The 20,421-nt window shown below is 43.4% G+C and overlaps 1 protein-coding gene across 1 annotated transcript in view; it reads right to left on the bottom strand.

The window, feature by feature from the left end:
- The window catches only part of LOC125632460 (DGAT1/2-independent enzyme synthesizing storage lipids-like), a 56,218-nt gene that overhangs the window by 11,633 nt on the left and 24,164 nt on the right, over window positions 1–20,421 (bottom strand). Inside the window, exons 3-6 of the mRNA XM_048840691.2 lie at window positions 17,810–17,974; window positions 9,556–9,749; window positions 4,679–4,739; window positions 4,073–4,212 (exon numbers count right to left, since the gene is read on the bottom strand). Coding sequence (XP_048696648.1) covers window positions 4,073–4,212; window positions 4,679–4,739; window positions 9,556–9,749; window positions 17,810–17,974 — 560 coding nt within the window. The remainder of the gene's footprint in view (window positions 1–4,072; window positions 4,213–4,678; window positions 4,740–9,555; window positions 9,750–17,809; window positions 17,975–20,421) is intronic.

Below are 20,421 nucleotides of genomic sequence, written 5' to 3'. Positions count from 1 at the left end.
TTGCAGGTCAAATTATGCCCTCAGATACACCTTTGCAATCCCATTGTCGTCAAAGAAGAGACCACTGAAAGCCTGCTGCTTCAGCTTTCTGCAGGAGTCCCCCTTTACCAAGCAAATATAGGAGGAGAACATGGAAACCTCCTAAAGTCCAGGGGCTGATTTGTCATTTTGTCTAAGTAAGGCTTCTACCCTTTCCCCTTGTTCCTTTGAAAAGAAGTCACCTTTCCTTTTCAGACCTTCTCTTTGGATCTTCTGGATCTATTTTACAGAACAGAACAAGGTGATGATTAGATTATTTGTTCTTTGAAAATTTTTAAAAGCGCAAAATGTGTGTTTTTCCCTTATCCCTGGATTTTCCCATTGTACACTCAGGATGCCCTTCCCCTCTGTGGTGGTGGTGAGGGGAAAGGGGAGACAGGACGTTGATGATCTGAATCTAAGGGAAAACAAATGCTTCTCTGAATTTGTAAGTGGTCGAAATCATGTTTATGCTGGTGTGGGAATCTAACTGTTCCTGTATTCCCAGATCCAAATGAATGGCTCCTGGGAGCAGAAAAAGGTATTTTGCTCCTTCAGGAAGTCAGGCTTCCCTGCATTTGAAGTCATTTTTGGTTTTAGAAACGGCTTTGTGAAGTTCCTCAATCATCTTCTATCCAGATAAGCATTTACGCTTCACTTATCACTATAGAATCAAAAAGATACCACAAAATAGAAAAGGAATAAAAAAACTAGGAGGAAAGAGGCAATAATTGTACAGTCCTTCTAGCCCCCACAGAAAAAGATTACAGAGGCTGCCTGAAGGCAAGGAGCTATGATGCAAGACATCCTGAAACAACACTTCTGCTGCCTCCATGCTTTGTGGATGAGGACCTGCCTCTCTGATGAAGCTAAGCAGACAAAGCCTTTGCAAGGTAATCTGTGATTTGGGGTGTAGGCTACAGGGAAGCTTATCCCTTCTTGATGGCTGTGGAATGCCTATATAGCTATTCTACACTGCCTCCTTGCATTAATACACTTGCCACATAGTTTACAGATTCCAGACAACCCAACAGATTAGTCTTTTCTTCCCTATTGTACGGATTATAATTTGGGCGGGGGTGGGGGCTGGAAGAGGCAAAGTCTGGGAGGGAAGAATACAGGAGCACTGTTCTTTTCAGGCTTCTACACTCATTCTCTAAGCTGTTAAAGAGGAGACTTGGCAGCCATGGACCATTAAAAACCCCTTTAGTACTGCTGGGGACATCATGCTTAATGTTTGTCCTAAACGACTTCCTGAATGAGTGACTAGCCAAGAAAGTGCAGTGAGGGAACTGTATCTGACCTCCAAGTTTAACCACTTGCAACCAAAAAATAAAGAAATAAATCACATATTAATTATGCCCTTTCTCATGCCCCAAAGCACTGTAAGGCGTTTTTTATATTAACATCACCACAAAACTAAAACCCATCTGCTGAGCTTGTCTACCTATCCCTGACCACACAGTCGTGCTGTTCCTATTTGGAGATGAAGCACTGTGTGTGGCAGAGCAGAGGTGAGGAGTTGAATGGGAGTAAGAGCAGGTGGTTAGAGATAAGAAGCCTGTGTTAGCTCTCCACTGCCCACTGTGTTCCACAGTCTGCAGCAGTAGATCCTTTTCTCTTCTCTCCTTTGGATCTCCCAGAGGAAGAACTTCATCCTAACTTGATGAGTCTCTCCTGGGTTGTTCAGACCCACAGTCGTTCAGGAGCGGCACAACTCAGATGACTATAGATGTGTTTGGACTGGGGTCTGATATTGGAACCTGTCGTAAATATAAAGGGAAGGGTAACCATCTTTCTGTATACAGTGCTATAAAATCCCTCCTGCCAGAGGCAAAGTCCTTTTACCTGTAAAGGGTTAAGAAACTCAGGTAACCTGGCTGACACCTGACCCAAAATGACCAATGAGGGATCAAGATACTTTCAAATCTGGAGGGGGGGGAAAAGGCTTTTGTCTGTCTGTGTGATACCTTTGCCGGGAACAGATCAAGGATGCAAGCCCTCCAACGCCTGTAAAGTTAGTAAGTAATCTAGCTAGAAAATGCATTAGGTTTTCTTTGATTTGGCTTGTGAAATTTGCTGTGCTGGAGGAAATGTGTATTCCTGGTTTTGTGTCTTTTTGTAACTTAAGGTTTTGCCTAGAGGGATTCTCTGTTTTGAATCTGACTGCCTGTAAGATTATCTTCCGTTCTGATCTTACAGAGTTGTTCTCTTATCTTTTTTTGTTCTTCTAATAAAAGTTCTGTTTTTTAAGAATCTGATTTGTTTTTTTGGGTCTGAAAAATCCAAGGCTGGTTTGTGCTCATCTTGTTTATTCTCAAGCCTCCCCAGGAAAGGGGGTGTAAGGGCTTGGGGGGATATTTTGGGGAAATAGGAACTCAAAGTGGTCCTTTCCCTGTTCTTTGTCTAAATCACTTGGTGGTGGCAACATACTGTTCAAGGACAAGGCAGAGTTTGTGCCTTGGGAAAGTTTTTAACCTAAGCTGGTAAGAATAAGCTTAGGGGGTCTTTCATGCAGGTCCCCACATCTGTACCCTAGAGTTCAGAGTGGGGAGGGAACCCTGACAGAACCTAAGAAGTACTTTCATTCAGATCAAAATAAAATGAGACGTATTATAATCAAGATACCTAAATTCAACCTACTTTGTGCCACCCAGGACTTTTTTTTTTTTTTATTCAAGACATAGGTTCCCAATCTTTTCCCTAAGATAGGACACACACCTTAGCAGAGAATTTTTTTCATAAACCATTTCCCCTTCAGGGATGATTGAGAAAATATCCCACTAGCAACACAGCTGATTGCTTACATCCAAAAGTAACTTCACAGAAGTATTTCCATCTCTTTAACTGAGGGAGTGCATCTTCACAGGGTTCACAACTCAGGAGTGATTGCAGACACTCAGCTGCTGTTGGACAATAATATGACAGCAGTAACCCAGTCAGCTTTTTACCTTCTTTGTCTGATTAGGACCTTGTATCCTTTAAAGACGCACCTCTGCCATTTGAACCCTTATTATCCAAGAGTAGACTGTTGCAATGTGCTTTCTTTAGAGCTACACATTAAAAGCATTCAGAGAGGAACACTAGGGCAGAAAACAGTGGAACTCTGGTTGAGTAAGGCATCATTCTTGGAACACATGACATCAGTGCTCTGGCATTTGTGTAATGGTCTCTGTGTGGAATTTAAGGTGTTGGCTATGACTTAGGAAGCCTTAAATAGCCTGTGACCTGCCTACCTGAGAAATTGCCTCTCTTCCCGTGCCATAATGCCACAGCTGTGGTCACCAGAGGCACTCAAGCTGAATCCCCTTCACTAGAAAGGAGAGAGTAGTGGATAGCCGGGCACTCTCTGTGAGAGCTCTAAGATTTTAGAACTTGCTCTAAATAGCTGCCAGACATCTGTTAGATGGGTTTTTGGAGGGGGCTGAAGTATACCGTCTGAAACTAGGAATGTGTCGAAAGAAGCTCTTCTGTGGGTGGCTGGCTGGGAGAGTTCTTCTCTGAAAGATTGTGTTAATGCTGCTGGGGTTTTGTTGTAATATTAAGTATGTGTTAGGCACCAGAGCCTTGTGTGGGCATTTATAAAAGTTATTAATTTACATCAGTTTAAATAATGTAATGTAATGCAATGTATTTTAGCTTCTTTTAAGACAGTTTCCCATCTGGAAACAAGGAGCACAGCCAGGACCTTGTGATTAGCCAACTCTTCACCGACCAACAGCAAGTGCTCCACAGAACACAGTTCAGAAACCTCTGGTATAAAGTATTGACGGAGAAGGCCAGGGAGGATGGCGATGAGATTAGAACAATGCACAAATCTGTGGAGGAATCTAACAGTATAAGATAATGTTATCAGGATAAAATGATATTTCAGCCGGAGATACGTTATTGAATAACAGTACACTATGTAAGATGGCCAATGTACTGTAAGAAAGCTTTACTTCATAAGAAACAATAGACATGGAATTTAATGTCAAATACTTCAGACCTAACTAACATCATTTAAATTAAGACCGTAGACTCCCTGAAATTACAAAAAGAACATCCAACTTACCTTTTCAACTAGTTCCGTAGCTGTTATATTTGGATCATATGGAATGGGATCTCCAATATATGTGCGAAGTTTGACTGGGAACCCTCCATATCCAGGAACGAGTAACAATCGAGAACATTCATAGAACCACCTAAAAAACCCTGTGAATTAGAAAAAGAGGAGGGGAGGTTTACATTTTGAGAGAGAACCTTTAGAAGTCAGCAGAGTCCCTGAATCACAATGGTGTCTGGATTGCAACAAACAAATTTTAAATGATATGGGTGTTTGATAAAAGGCTACATGAAGTAGGTCAAACAATATGCAGCACACATAATCTTGAAAATAATTATCTACTCTTACATTACCTCTTGCATATTCAATATCAGGTTAAATGGCTCACCATGTACAGAACAATTAATGCTTAGTTCAATAAATGCATATTTAGATTAGATAACCCATGTGCACTTTGGTTTACATGACAAAGAAACAGTTACTAGAGTTAAAAGAGAACAACAGATTCGAAAGAAATTCACAAGACTAGTATTTCCCAGAAACAGCTGATTTTGAAAATATAAATAAAAGAAAAACTCCAAGAATTTGAAAAGATGCATATGAAGTAAATCTTACCTATTTTTCCAAGCATCCTATATCCTTCCCGAATATTCTGTGTGAACAAAGGGATGATGGGCTAAGAAATGAGGAAAAAGAAGTGGAAAGACTTTAAGTTCAGCCTCCGTTTTTGTTTTAAATATTTCATCATCTCTGTAGAGGGACCTTCTGCATCAATATTACATGGTTATAGTCCACTTTACCATCCCATTAAATAAAAATGGGACTGACAAGTTATCATGACTAGAAACTCCAAAGGAGCTGCATGTTTGTCAGGAAAACCTACAGCTAGTTATGTACCAGGTGAGGCTCAATTTTCTGAGATCTCTTAGAACCTCTATCACATGTTGCTGTTATCACGATGAACACCAAAACAACACTGACAGGATCACATTTAGAAGCAGAAAAAATAATTCTACAGATATCAGAATTATCAGTTTCATGAGTTTGTTCAGCAATTTTTTTCAGTGCCTAAGAAGTCAGAGTACTAGTGAATTAGTCAAAAAAATTATCCACACGTATTATTTTGGTAACAAAATCTTGCAAAAGTCCTATAGAAAACAGACTATGCAATTTAAGAATCCCACTTTTACTATGAAACGCCTGCAAATGTTGGGGCAGAGGACAAGAAAGGATGATCATGCATAACTGAATGTTTCCTTTCTTATGCCTTTAATACTAAATAGCTTTAAGAAGCTGTAATTTCTCAGAAAATTATTTTCCTTCAAATATGATACAGATCATCGTCTCTCTGAAGCACATATTGAGCTAGTATAGGTCACATCAAGTCACAGTAGAGGTTCTTCCTAAACCTTATGTTGTGACAGTGTCTTCATTATTGATATTATAGATCGAGTGCCAACCATGTACATGGCGTGGCACAGAATTTTGCTTCCCCTTTAGTTCTCATGCCAAGAGGTTTATCAGAGATATGAATTAGAGCAGGGTTCTTACATTTTTTTATAGTGTAGACCACATCTTAACAGAGAGTGTATTTCTTGTGCAACATCCCTACAACAACTGTTCAGAGGGAAAAGTAACATCAGGAAATTAGTTATATTTAAACTATTTAATTTTTTTTAAAGTCACACTATCTGAACTTTTCATTTAATCTCATCATCATGCCATCTGTTCCAAATCTCTCGCTTATCCTGATTAGGCTTTTCTGCCATTAGGTCACCTTCTTTTCTCACACTGTGGAACATCTTGTCACCCTCTCTCCTGCAAATATTGCTTGGCTCTGTTCTACCACTGATGGCTGGACTCCTATTTATCAGCTTCCAGGTCCTCTCCTGCCAGCAGTTCCACTCCTGCTGGTAGTTCTGGTCCCAAAAGGCAGCTCCCATTTCCTCTCCTCTTCTTCTGAAGCAGCAGCCCATAGTGGAGACAGCTAAGATGACTTCTCCTTCTTTTCTTCTGCTTTTATTTCTTTAAAATGTATCTCTTTCAAGTCATATCTATACAGCTTTATAGAAATTTGACTAATAAACAGAGGGGAAGGATGATGTTCCCTGGACCACATTTCATATTTCCAAGACAGATTGAATTTGTGCATTAATCTTGCTCTTCGCCTTTCTTCTGTCATAACAGCTCTACTCTTCATTGGTCAAACAAAGCTGCAGTAAAAAATATAAGCCAGAATACCATTTGCTGAATACGGTAACACCTTTGGGACAAAAAGCTACTGAAGCACCCTGACCACGGAGGTTTCTGCAGCACAGAGAAGGCTTCTGACTTAACTGGAAGCAAATAACTCGTTTCTGGTGGGAGGATTAACGACACCCAGGTGCTAACTGTTGGGCTGATGAGACAACTGGCTCAGTAACTGGGAGGAACAGGAAGCCTGGGAGCTCAGAGGGTGACTGTGGGGAGAAGAGAAGGCTGTGTGTTAGTCTCCTCCTGCTGTATACCTGTGTCATGTTCTGTTTTGCTTGGGAACTGAATAATAAATGTACACATGGTGAAAGGGAAACAGCATGAGTGAGTTTCTGACAGAGACCATGAAAACGGGCTGGGCAGCACTGCCCACTGGGTAGCTGAAGAGGCACCTTGTGACAACCTACTATTGTACAACTATGCACCCAAAGAATTCTTCATTCTACTCCACTGATATAATATTGAATTTATTTAAACTGGAAATTGGACTAATTTAGTCACTCTGTCCCCTTTGCTCTTTTGGGAATGGAATCTACAATCTTTTCAAAAATTTAAAGTTAGAAGTCCGATCTCCATTTCCATCACATAACTGGACTGCATAACCAGTCACTACAAGGTGTGGGGAGACTCACGACTTCCACGTTCTTACTATAGTATATTTGCCTGCTAGAAAGAACAGGCCCAATCCTCTTTTGCAACAGTTAGCTCTCATTACACCTTCTTCTCCAACCCCCAGCATGGGGGCGCTGGGGGCAGGGGGGAGGTAGCTGGGGAAAAGGAAGCATGACCAAGGGGTGTCTACACCCTGGAGATCCATGGTTGCCATTTTGGTCCCTTGAGGCCAAGGGCAGCCTACTTAAAATAGAGTATCCTCAAAACTTCACCAACACTGAGGCCCTGTAGCCCCAGGATCAGGAGAGTGCAAAGGTGACAAATCTACCTTTGCACCTCCCATGTTGAGATCCACTGAGCAAAGATCAGATACAGCCCAAGATCTGGGCCAAAATTTTTAAGAAAGGTTTTGAGATTTTGCGTTTAGGTTGTTACTGTTTATTCCTAAAACTGCCTCCTGCAAGGAGAACTTACCTTTCTCGGTCCATTAATGTTTTTGGTATCATTTACAATTTTCTGTCAATAATTCTGTATTTTCAGATAATGCCAAATTATATTTTCAAAGTCTCCTTCCACACTGCACTACTTATGTGGCAGTAATTTTAGGGACAACAGTCCTGTAGGGGCATGATAGAATCTATGTTATGGAGACACAGACACTAGGACATCTGCTCAGTTTTCCACTTAAAGCAAGGATTCAACCTGTTTGATTTGTAGGAAGAACTCCCAAATTTACAGCATGTAACTGTGACTAAAGATTGACTTGAAAACTCAGAAAACCCAATCTGATCATTTATAAAATGAGAAATTAATTAAAAATGGGCCCTTTAAGAAATTATTTTTTAGTCCCTTCCACTAAAAAATTTGTTAGTACTAACCCTTTAAATTTTTGAGATAGAAAAACAAGTATTCTCAAAATTGGAGATCTGTACTGCTTCTACAACAGCCCACATAAGGGCATGTTTTGATACAATAATATTGTCAATACCAACTTTATTCATCATATTTTTATACACAGAATGCACACACTTGCTCTTATGGTTTGTATACATAAACTCTGTTCTGGAGCATGAATACAGACTATTTGAGTAAAATTATAATCTCTCTCTAGAATGTAGCTTGAACCATAACATCATTAATTGCAGTTTAGTGCTAGCTTTTGCATATTCTTTTTCATATTTCTCTAATTCTTTTTAAAAATAGTTAAGCTATCTTTAGTTCAAGGACCCAATTATAGACCCCTATCAAAAACTACACATGGGTAAGGATCTAAGGGCAAGTCAACAATTAAAATGCTGCATTGGTGAAGCCAGCTGCACCACGGTAGCACTTTAATGAAGACAGTCTATGCCAATGGGAGACAGCATAGTTAATCTACCTGCCCAAGAGGCAGTAGCTATGTCGACAGGAGAGGCTCTCCTACTGACAAAGCGCTGTCTACACTGGGAGTTAGGATGGATTTTTCCACACCCCTGAGCAACACAGTTATACTAATGTAAGTCAGTAGTGTAGACCAGACCTAAGGGAAGATTAACAAACTGTTTTATTCCATTGGGGAGACAAGGAGGGTGAGGTAATATCTTTTATTGGGCCAACTTCTGTTGGTGAGAGAGACAAGCTTTTGAGCCACACAGAGCTCTTATTTGGGTCTTGTAAAGGTATTCCTAACACCACAGCAAAATCATTGGTGGCGGCTGAAGCTTCTCCTGGGGAACGCTACCTGTCTATCCTGCCTCTTCCACCTTCACCCACGCCTACACTCCACCCCCATTCCACCCCAGGCCCCACTGCTATTCGACCCCAGGCCCGGCTCCCCTGCTGCCGCTTGCACCGTCCCTCCTCACCCTCCCACCTGTCGCTCACCACATCCCTCCTCAACTACCACCCACCGCCAGACACACACCCTTCCTGACCACTGTGAAACCTCCTCACCTGCTGCTGGCTCGCTGCGTCCCTCCTCACTCTCCCATCCACTGCCAGACACCCCCACCGACCACTGTGAAACCTCCTCACCTGCTGCTGGCTTGCTGCGTCCCTCCTCACTCTCCCACCCACTGCCAGACCCCCCCACCGACCACTGTGAAACCTCCTCACCTGCTGCTGGCTCGCTGCATCCCTCCTCACTCCCCCGACCACTGCCAGACACCCCCCGCCCCCGACCACTGTGAAACCTCCTCACCTGCTGCTGGCTCGCTGCATCCCTCCTCACTCCCCCGACCACTGCCAGACACCCCCCGCCCCCGACCACTGTGAAACCTCCTCACCTGCTGCTGGCTCGCTGCATCCCTCCTCACTCCCCCGACCACTGCCAGACACCCCCCGCCCCCGACCACTGTGAAACCTCCTCACCTGCTGCTGGCTCGCTGCATCCCTCCGCAGTCCTGCGCCCACCACTTGCCTCCTCAACCCCCGGCCCGGCACCTGCCTCCTCACCCCCTGGCCTGCCACTGGCCTCCTTCTAGAGCGAAAAGCATGAGTATTGAAAGCTTCAATTAAAGAGCTAGTCTCTGTAGCTAGCAGCTGTAATAGACTCACATTCTTCATGGTTTGGGCACAGAGATGGGCATGTAACACACAATGATCAGTGAGTTAAACATATTTATATACACACATAAGAAACCACTCACCACTTTTGCATCTATGGCCACTTGAGCAAAGCCTTTGCGATTACCCCACAGGAGGTTGTAGTTTTCATCACTAAAGAATGCTTCTCGACTTCCACCTGGTGAGACACCCAATAAGTTGCCTTTCTTCAGAATTTCAACACTTTCATTTCTTCCACTATGCACTGCAGGTAACAGGTTAAAAAGCAGTTGTATTCCTGCAATAAACATAATCAGTAGAGATCAATATGGTATATTAGACCTCATTACACAATTATTACTTACACATATTCAGAATAAAACTCAGTCAAAAACTCTCCAACACACACACGCCCACCCACCCCTTCAGCAATTTTAAGTGTGTCTACATATTACATATCTGATCAAACTGGAGATGTCAAAGTCATCAGTAATAAATCCGGTATAAATACTCAGATATAATTAGGGGTTACAGCTTCAACCCACAGTAGAATGGAAATGTACTTGCACTTTCCAAGTGTGGCAGAGTTCCAGCCTTAATAACTAGCAGTGCCTGATGGGAACACTGAGCCTTGGGATGGCTCTGGGGGATCAGATTGTTGCTTTGGTGGGGGTGGGCGTGGGCATGCGGGTGAGGGAAATGGGAACAGGAAATGGGGGTAAAGAAATTGGAATCATGTTTTGCTAAAAGGGGAAATGGGAACAGGGAATGGGGCCGGGGAAATTGGAATCATGTTTGGCTAAGGGCAGGAATGGGAACAGGGACACAGGTGTAAGGCTTTGTGGTGTCAGAGCTGGGAAGGAGGATACTAAGGAAGGAAACTGGAATCATGCTTGCTGGAAGTTCACCCCAATAAACATCGAATTGTTTGCACCTTTGGACTTTGGGTATTGTTGCTCTCTGTTCATGCGAGAAGGACCAGGGAAGTAAGTGGGTGAAGGAATAAGCCCCCTAACAGTGCCCATTGGACAGCTCACATTATCCCTTCCTACCCTTCCTTTCCCTGGTTCCTGAACAATCTAGGGGCCAGGCTATAAAAGGGGCTTGGTGAGCCACAGCCACCTCAGTTCCTTTCAACACATGCAACAACAGACTCTCCGGACATTTGATACAGATACTAAAACCCCTCACATAGTTCTTCAGGTGGAGCTAAGGATAGGAGTTAATTTATAGTGTAGTCAGTTAGGACAGTTTAGTTTTAAAGTAAGAACTTTAATGAAGAATTCAAATGGTGGCTCTGAAGAGGAAACCTAGATTCAAACATGTCTCCTGTCTGGAGGTGTTTTCCACATCAATTGCACATTCTGGATGCCTTGCTTCCTTTGGGAAGGGATGCCCTTCATCGAAGTGCTCAATCTGTATCATGTTTACTCCAAGAGCTAAGAAGGAGAGCCAGCTAACACAGAAGCTGAAAAGACATCAGATACAGGGGATAAGCAGAGACCATCCTCAGTTCTAGGTCCTTTGGGTCAGGATAAATAGAAACCTTATGGACTTCCATCCATTCTGATGGTACCTTCAACTCCAGCAGCCTCTGCTGTGCTACCTTCAAAAAAAAGGGAAGAATGTGGCTAAGAAGTTCTCCAAGTCTGTGGATCTGAATCAAGATGAGAAAAATGTGCTTTGGAAATGGCCTCTGCTGCAGAACCATTCCGAGAATGAGAACTTTATCAGATCCAGGGCTTACAAATCTCAATAAGATTATGGCACACAGAAGTTCTGTGAGCAGAGCTAAGACACATATATGAGACCATTCAGGAACAGTGCATAACCAGGTTCCCAATACTTTGGAACTGACTCTTAAACCTGCGATTTAGGGAGCGCAACCACAGCCAATGAGAACTGCTCTTGTGCAACATTCTGAATCCACCCCCCTACTCATTATCCCACAGTAATGGCTTACATCCATCTTGCTTGAGTCCTCATCACTCTTGGATCCAGCAAAAGATAAACAGCAAATAAGAGGATCTCTTCTCCAATGCTCCCTTCTTTACCTCCAGAGGATAAGAAGAGAAGAGAGGAACAGCTATTTTCACCACTGGTTCTGCCCCTCAAGACACCCTTCAGGTCTCTGAATGTATTATCTCTATGATCAGTTCTACCAGGTCCACCACAGTCACCTCTATGCTCACCATCGGATACAAAATCGGAACAGCTATCAGAGGCAGATCAGCAGATACCTCCATCCCCTTCTCGACTGCCTGATCGTAACAAGAAATATCAGAACCCTAAATCCTTTCAGCATTATGGTCAAGGGTATTAATCAGATCCAATGACTGAATCCTGGCCAGAATGGCATTGACTGAGTGAGCCCTATTGCTTGGCTCTATATTACCTGTAACTCAAGAGACCACATAAAGGATGTCTATAACTACTGTAGGGGTCTGTGGCCATCTGTCCCCATCAGTCTTGGAGGGATGCCATGTGCCCCCACACTACCACATATCTATAAAGGCAAGGCTCATTGGGGAATTAATAGTATCAGGGCTTTAGCCATTGGGACGGGACAGAGCAAAAAGCAGTCTCAGGATTCTGGCCCTCTGGGCAGGGCAGAGCACTAAGTAGTCTATTGCCTACCCTCAGGCTCAGGAGGATAGTGAGAAAACACTGCCCTCTTGGCCCAAAGTGGGTAGGCGGCCACCCCAGGGTGAGGCAGCTGCATGGGTAGGGGGACCTGGGCCCACCCTACTCCACCAGGTCCTAAGCCATGGTTCTGCCACTGGTTCAGCAGGGATCCGTCCAAAACACGCTGACCTGAATTCTGCCAACAAAACTGGACTATCATCTGGTGTCCCTCTGCTACTTCCTACTACCCCTTTGGCGTGTACCTCTATCTCCTGGGATTCCTTTATCTCTCCTGGGTACACAGCCAATGGCAGTCCCAGTAGCTCCACCAGGTCCTGGTCTGTCAGTAGTCCTGGTACGTCCTCTGGGTCCTCAGCACAGCAGAGCTCCATCTCAGGCACAGGGCTCGGCAGCAGGCAAGCAACGTCTGCTTCCTTTTCCAGCTCTCATGCAACTGAGCTGCAGGACCTGCCTTTTAAACTTTCTGTACTGCCCCTCTGCTTCCTGCGGGGTGGGTATGGCTTACCTAGCTCTTCCCACCATGGGATGGAGAGTGGTTCATTCCCATCAGTCTCAGAGGGAGGCCATGCCCCTGTCACTACAACTACCTTTTCTGAATCGGAGGTTCTCAGATCTGACTATGGAAGGTAATTATCACCCTCAGTTGCCTTCTGTGACAGCAAACATTTTGTCTGAAGAGGAGGAACATATTCGGATACAAGACATTCAGATCCAGGCCACCAAACACAGACCACTTAACTTCCCCAAAATAATTGCTAGAGCAGAGGCTCTCAAACTGGGGGTCGGGACCCCTGGGGGGGTCGCAAGGTTATTATATTGGGGGCATCACGAGCTGTCACAGACCACTAAACTTCCCGAAAATAATTCCTAGAGCATATACTATAGAAAAACACCCAATCTTGATATGAAAATTCTCAGTGATGGAAACTCCATTGCAACACTTGGTAAATTGCTTTAATGGTTAATTATCTTCATTGTTAAAAATTTACACCTTATCTCCAGTGTGAATTTGTCTAGGTTCATCTTCCAGCTATTGGATTGTATTATACCCCTCTCTGCTAGACTAAAAAGCCCATTATTAAATGTTTGTTCCCCATCTAGGTACTTTTATTGACTATAATCAAGTTACCTCTTAACCTTCTCTTTGTTAAGTTAAATAGATTGAGCTATGAGTCTCTCACTATAAGGCATGTTGTCTAATCCTTTAATCATTCTTGTGGCTCTTCTCTGAACTCTCTCCAATTTATCAACATCCTTCTTGAATTGTGAGCACCAGAATTGGACACAGTACTCCACCAGCAGTCACAGCAGTGCCAAATACAGAGATAAAATAGCCTCTCTACTCCTACTCGACATTCCCCTGTTTATTCACCCAAGAATCGCATTAGTCCTTTCGGCCAGAGCATCACTCTGGGAGGTCATGTTCAGAAGATTATCCACCATGACCCCCAAATCTTTTTCAGAGTCACTGCTTCCCAGGATGGAATCTCCCATCCTGTCAGTACAGCCTATGTTCTTTGTTCCTAGAAGTATACATTTACCCATATTAAAACACATATTGTTTGCTTCTGCCCAGTTTATGAAGTGGTCCTCATTGCTCTCAGTCAGTGACCTGTCCTCTTCATTATTTACCACTCCCACAATTTGTGTCATCTGCAAACTTTATCACGGACGATTTTATGTTTTCTTCCAGGTCACTGATAAACATGTTAAATAGTATAGGACCAAGATCCGATCCCTGTGGGACCCCACTAGAAATACACCCACTCAATGACAATCCCTGTTAACAATTACATTTTAAGACCTATTAATTCACAATCCCTTTCCAAAACATTTAGAAACACATCTATGTCATCCCCCTCCCTAAAATGAGGAAGTAATTTGGAGTCTATACCACCCACCAGGACAAGTACCTGAGGACTAGTTCTTCCTACTGGATAAGGACTTTGAAGCTGTTTGTCTTTCTCTCTCTCCTCATGCTGGTACTATTCCTTTTCTTCTCTCTTGCACTTTTGCTGTTTCTCCTGGTCTTCTCTCTCTTGCTCCTGGGCTGCTAGCTGCTGCATTTCCAAATGCAGTTTCTCCCTGTCCAGCTGCAGATTCTCCTGATCTATTTGTAAATCCGTCTCTGATCCCAGTTGCAGTGATGCTCCCAGACTGCATAGAAAAGACGTAGTGCCTCTGCCAGTCTCTTACCTGCTTCCCTCCAAGAGCTGGCTCCAAGGTTTACCCTGCCAGCTGTACCCTCTGCCAGTGGCCTGGACGTTCTCTGCAGACCTGAACCATTATTCCTCTTCCGTTCATTAGAATACAGCAAACCTACTAGCTGTGTTTTTATCAGGTCCTCAATGCTGAGCTGCCTTTCTGTGCACAGCTCAACCAGCCGATGTCTCTTCAGCTGTTCATAATTCATCATCATCTTCCCCTGCCTCTTTTCACAAAGACTTTCCTGAAAAGATTGAGACTTTTCTCTGTACTTCTCCTTTCTAGGGTACCTACTTCCACTGCTATGGAAACTTATGCACACTGATACAGATCCCACACACACACTGCCATCATATATGTCACAGTTCAGGGCACCTGTATATCCCCTCAGTGGTCCAGCAAGGGCACCCACTCTCAAGCTTCCGGCTCCCCAGCCATTGCCCTTGGATTGAGCCACTGGGTGGAGACATGCATCTCTCTCCTTTCTGATCAGGTTATTTCCAGGCTGAACCCTTCCTTGTCTTTACTGTAATCACCCCTGACAAAACACAGGCAGCCTAAGCAGCTTGTTTTGCCTTCTCTTCAGAGATGGTTAACAGTGTAATTGTAAGGGGACTGTTGCCCCCTTACTAACATTCAGTGGGGGTGTTTTGGTTGGCTAGCTCCCAGTACAAAAAGGGGAAGGGTCTATGGGAAACCAGGACCCTGAGACTGATAGTCCCCAGGAACAATGGGGAGAGGCCAATGCTCCAAGTCAGCATGAATGACAGGGTGGGCAGGCTAATCAGAGAGTCAGGAGGCCAGGGGGTCCCATCCTCAGTGTTAGCTGGATTTGCCTGGGTCAGACAGAGTGGGGCCGAGCTAAGGAGAAAGCAGGGGCTCAAGCTAAGCTGGGGAGCAGAGCTGTGCCAGATACAGAGGGACCAGAAAAGCAGCCCAGAGAGAGCAGACCCTGTGCTGGGAGCAGAGCTGCAGCCCCAAAGCCAGAGGCACAGCCCAGAGAGAGCAGACTTGCCCTGGGAAGAAAGCTGCAGCAACCAGAGCCAGAGGGGCCAGAAAAGCAGCCCAGGAAGCAGGTCAGTGCTGGGAGTAGAGTCACAGAAGCAGCCAGCAGAGCAGACCTGTCCTGGGAGCAGAGCTGCAGCAACCAGAGCCAGAGGGGCCAGAGAAGCAGCCCAGGGAGCTGGAGGCAGAGCAGCAGCAGCAGGGCAGAGACAGAGTGGTGGAGCTGGGGCTGGAGCAGTCCGGAGCTGGGTGCGGTGAGCAGCTGGGGAGACCGGGGGGGGACCCTGGGCAGCAGGCCCAGCACAGGGAGACGCATCAACCAAGAGGCTCTGCAGGCCAGGCTTGGATCATAACCCCGACAGGGCAGGGGCGACACTGGGAAGAAGGGTCCTACCACTTAGAGCCTGAGAGCGTGTGGCCACCACCAGAGCAAGTGTCCAACCCACAGCATCCCTACAGCACAGCCAGGGCCTGAGAAGGCGGCCTGGGACTTACAAGGAACAGACTGTGAACTGCCCTGATGTTCCAGAGACACTGTTTGTGATGTTCCCTGCCACAGAGCGGGTTGATGTGTTTCCTTTAACCTTTCCCATTTTTCCTTATTCTTTTTAAAATTAATTGTTGATTAAATAACTTGCATTTGCTTTAACTTGTATCAGAGTAACAGCCATGTTAGTCTGTATTCGCAAAAAGAAAAGGAGTACTTGTGGCACCTTAGAGACTAACCAATTTAATTGAGCATAAGCTTTCGTGAGCTACAGCTCACTTCAAGGTGCCACAAGTACTCCTTTTCTTTTAACTTGTATGTAATGGTCAGTGGGTCAGAGAAGTGCCCAGTGCAGAGAGAGTACCTGAGAGTGGGAACACCCTAGCCCCTGTCCTAGGTGACGACAGCAGGGTTGGGGGTTGAGCCCCCTAGGAATCCTGGGCCCAGCCTTGTTGGGGTTACGAGGACTCTGCCAGAGAGGAGAGTGGAAGGTGAGTCCTCAAGGGCAGGGAGGCCTCTGGGTAAAGGAAGTGGGAGCGAGGACTCAGATCCTTTCGCTAGCCCACTTCACTGGGATAGTGCAGAAGCCAGGAAAGTTCCCCACAATAGCGGGACTATTTCCCCGCTTACATAATTACCACTATTAATCTACCAAACATCCCTTTTTAAACAAGCTTGTTTTAGTCTTAACATAAAAGCGATACAGAAAAAACACATTAAAAACAGAAAAAGACCTACATACGTGCTTATAAGCTTACTGGACATCACTCCAAATCCAATAAGGGCTCTGCAAGGAGCAGTCCTTCAAACCGCACACAGGAGTTTCCCTATGGTTTCAAGTTCATAACACCCTTTGCTCAGAACAAAAACCGAGTCTTTTGGGGCCTAAGTAGGCCAAAGTCCTTCCAACCCTTCCCTAAGGATTGGGACCTTCCGTGGACCACAGATCCTGTCCGTCAGCTGGATCAGAAAGAAGGCCCTGAGTCAGTTTACCACCAGACTATTTAACCAAAAACCCTTTCTTTGTCTCTTGGTCCCTGAAGAATTCAGTTTGAACTAGTTTAGGCAAATCTCTCCTGCGGGTGGTGCTTCTCTAGAGATTTTGGAACCTGTGTGACTTTGACTAATCACTCCATATTTTTCTTAGTTCTGGGGGGAGCTATATTTACGCTTTCCATGGAAATACACGCAATCCCTGCCCAGCGAGGATACATAAACAATTCATTTAATACAATAGAGTCCACAGATTTTAAAACTTAATTCAGTAAAGTTCATCTAGGATATTTCAGGAAATTACCCTATTTATCACACATCCCATGACTGTGAATATGCAGAGTCCATCTTGAAGAATCTCAGTTATAAGTAACCAGTCTTCATTTTCAGAACATCCATTGGAAGAAGACAGGAAAACAAAATTATTAAGAAAACATCCTGGAAGACTATAGGCAAAATTCACCCTTGGTACAACTTCATTAACTTCAATAGAATTACATCAAGGATAGATTTTGCCTTCCAAGTCCAAATGTGCTTGTGCAACGCAAGTTACTGGATCCTAATGACAATCTTAACGAGAATTGGATGCTCCATAGGATTTTTATTTAAGAATAATGCAGCAATTTACCACACTGAGAAAATAAGTTTGTGAGAATAGTTTATATTTTAGGATTGGCTCTAAAAGAGCTAATAATAAAACTAGTTACATGATGCATTCTTCCAATTTATAACAGTCAATCATACCAATAATAAGAGAACAGAAAGAACATATTTCATTTTTATGTTAAAGCTACATGCAAAGTTTTTTGAAATCTAGAAACCTTTAGCTATAATGAAATTCTAAAGACCACAGAGTTTCTCAAATGCTTGAAATTATACTATTTTCTGTAGTGCATACCTGGAAAGCATTTTGTTTAAGTCTTAATATTTGTAATAATGTATTTATCTGTAACATGGCATGAATTAGAATCTCTGAATTCAAAATATGACTAACTCTCTCATTTATAATAAAAATACTTTACCTGGTAACTTAGCAAAGAAGCGATCAACTGCTGAGTAACAGAGTCTTCCCGTCTGTATATAAAGATTACAGATAAAGTAGCCGTAGTCTACAGGAATGGCCCCATGGTAATAAACTATAAGCCCTGGTCCTTCCGGAATTTTTTCCATACCATGAAGCTCATAACCTGTCAAGAGTACAAAGTACAATAGTTTCAATACCAACTTTATACCAGTCAAGCTTTGATTTAAAAAAAAAAACAAAACTCCTTACTAGAGCTGTGGAAACTCTTGATGATATGTGGGGAAACTTCACTAGGAGTAAGTTTTAGCATAACAATTAACTCTTGGATCTGACAGTCAAACATTTCACTTGATAGTCAAAATATAGTGAGAAAATGGCAACCCTATTCTTGATTTCCTGCATCACTGAACCATATGTCAGCCCACAGAGGCCTAATGTATTGGTCCAGTTTTGAGTCATTGTTCTTATTTTTGTAATTGTGACCTTGATTTAAAAGGAGTCAGAAATCAAGGAAAAAAATTCTTACTTATAAATGGCATTTGTGACATACCCAGAGTACAATCTAGAGTGGTGAATAGCTGTGCTACACCTGCCCTCAAGCCTCCTTTACACTGTTTTGCTGCTGTAGCTTCCCATCAGGACTGCTCACAGTCTCTAGCATGTAAGTCACTCCCAGCGATGTATGTGTGCACTTGCAGTCTCCCAGTCACACCTAGGCTTTTGCCAGCCTGAATTAAACTGCAGGGTGACGCCAGCATACTTCCAGTCCCAGATTTTCCCCAGAAATGTATGTCTTCTACTGCCCAACCCTTCTCTGGGCAATACAGGTTTATAGAAAGTCCATCATTCTATTAACAGAAATGATATGCACAAATCTTGTTCTCTCAAGTGGAGTTTCCCAAACACTTCAATTCAAACACACTAGTTAAGATAAAACAATAAAACAAGTTTATTAACTACAAAGAGATAGATTTTAAGTGAATACAAGGAATAAGGCATAACAGTCAGAAATGGTTAGAAGAAAAATAAAATGCAAATAGTTCCTAATTTAACAAACTTTGTTAAATTCAAAGCAAAGTTACCACATGTTCTTAACAGTCTTACTGACCAAACTCCTAAGGCTAGGACCCCTTCTTCTGTGTAATGGTTGCTTCCTTTGTTCCTTCTGATGCAGTGAATTGATGGACAGAGTGGGTGAGAGAGGAGGTTGGGTGGGCTCCTGTGGGGTGTATGCCCCCTTCTTTTTTATAGTCCTGTCCTCCATTTGAGAAGCATTTTTACATGGGAGCATTTTGCCAGGCAAACTGCATAGACAGGAACCCCATGCTATTTCTTTGCTAAACTGTAAATTTTCTGTCCATGCCCTTTTGACTGCCAATGAATAGCCACTTAGCCGGTAATGGCCCATTGACCTTGTTTATACCTGGCTGATGCGTTAGCTTGACCTTTGTTCTGAGGAACTGGTTTTACCACTCCTCAGACTTGGAACATGTTTTAGTAACATCGTACAGTGGAATCTTATAACTTCACATACAATATCACCACACATATTTTACCAGGACAATAATGACCAGCAAATTATGAGTTTTCAAATGATACCTCACAAGGCATACTTTGTGCAAAGATTATTATAATAGTGTAAATACAGGAGTACAGTCCATCACAGTATTCAACTAAAGATCCAGGCTATTCTCCTTCTTGATGGGTTTTTTGTTCATGTCACACTTGGATAATGTGACGCTCTGTACTTCGGGGTAACACCCAGCACTCCCATGTTCATCCTTGTAAAATGACTGTGTGGTATCCAATGCAAAGTTTGTCATGTTGGGTGTCTTCAGAAGGTTAATGATGCACTGAGCGTTGTTGTTATAGTAATTGTTACAATAATGTTATAGGTTTTAATTTCATCTAATTGTTATGAGGCTGAAAATGTATCCTCATGGTTTAAAATAAGTCCAAGCAAAAACTGTCCAAGAACAGAGAGGCAGTGCACACCTCATCAGGAAAGGTATGAGACAAACCTAGCCCAGCCTCACATGAACAAAGGACACTGGTCTAGGCAGCAACAAAAGGATCTGTTCAAGTGAGTCCCCTCCCTTCCTTTGGTCAGTATGGGACTGTGATGAGGTAATGCTCACCTGACTCTGAAGTGGGAGGGGGAAAAGCCAAGGGAGAAGAAAGAACAGGATAAAAGGGAGAGACATTTGCCATGCTCTCTCGCTCTCTGTCCCCCTTCCACCTACATCTACAGACATCACACCAAGTGACTGAAGTGCTGATCAAAGGGGAGAGCCTGGCTGAAGGTTTGGTACCAGCCAGCCTGTGGTGAGAAGCATCTAAGTTTGTAAAGGCATTGACAGTGTTGCTTTTATTTTATTTGACCAAATCTGACTTGTTATGCTTTGATTTATAATCACTTAAAATCTATCTTCATAGGTAATAAATGTTTATTTATTCTACCTGAAGTAGTGTGTTTGGTTTGAAGTGTGTCAGAAACTCCCCTTGAGATAACAAGCCTGGTACTTATCAATGTCTTTGTTAAATTGTCAAGCTCGTATAAGCTTGCAATTATGTCCAGTGGACATAATTGGACATTGCAAGATGGAGGTT

This window comes from Caretta caretta, chromosome 2 (assembly GCF_965140235.1).
Source record: "Caretta caretta isolate rCarCar2 chromosome 2, rCarCar1.hap1, whole genome shotgun sequence".
NCBI lineage: Eukaryota > Metazoa > Chordata > Testudines > Cheloniidae > Caretta > Caretta caretta.
Note: the sequence above shows the minus strand (reverse complement) of the source record. Positions and strands in the feature narration are given on the sequence as shown.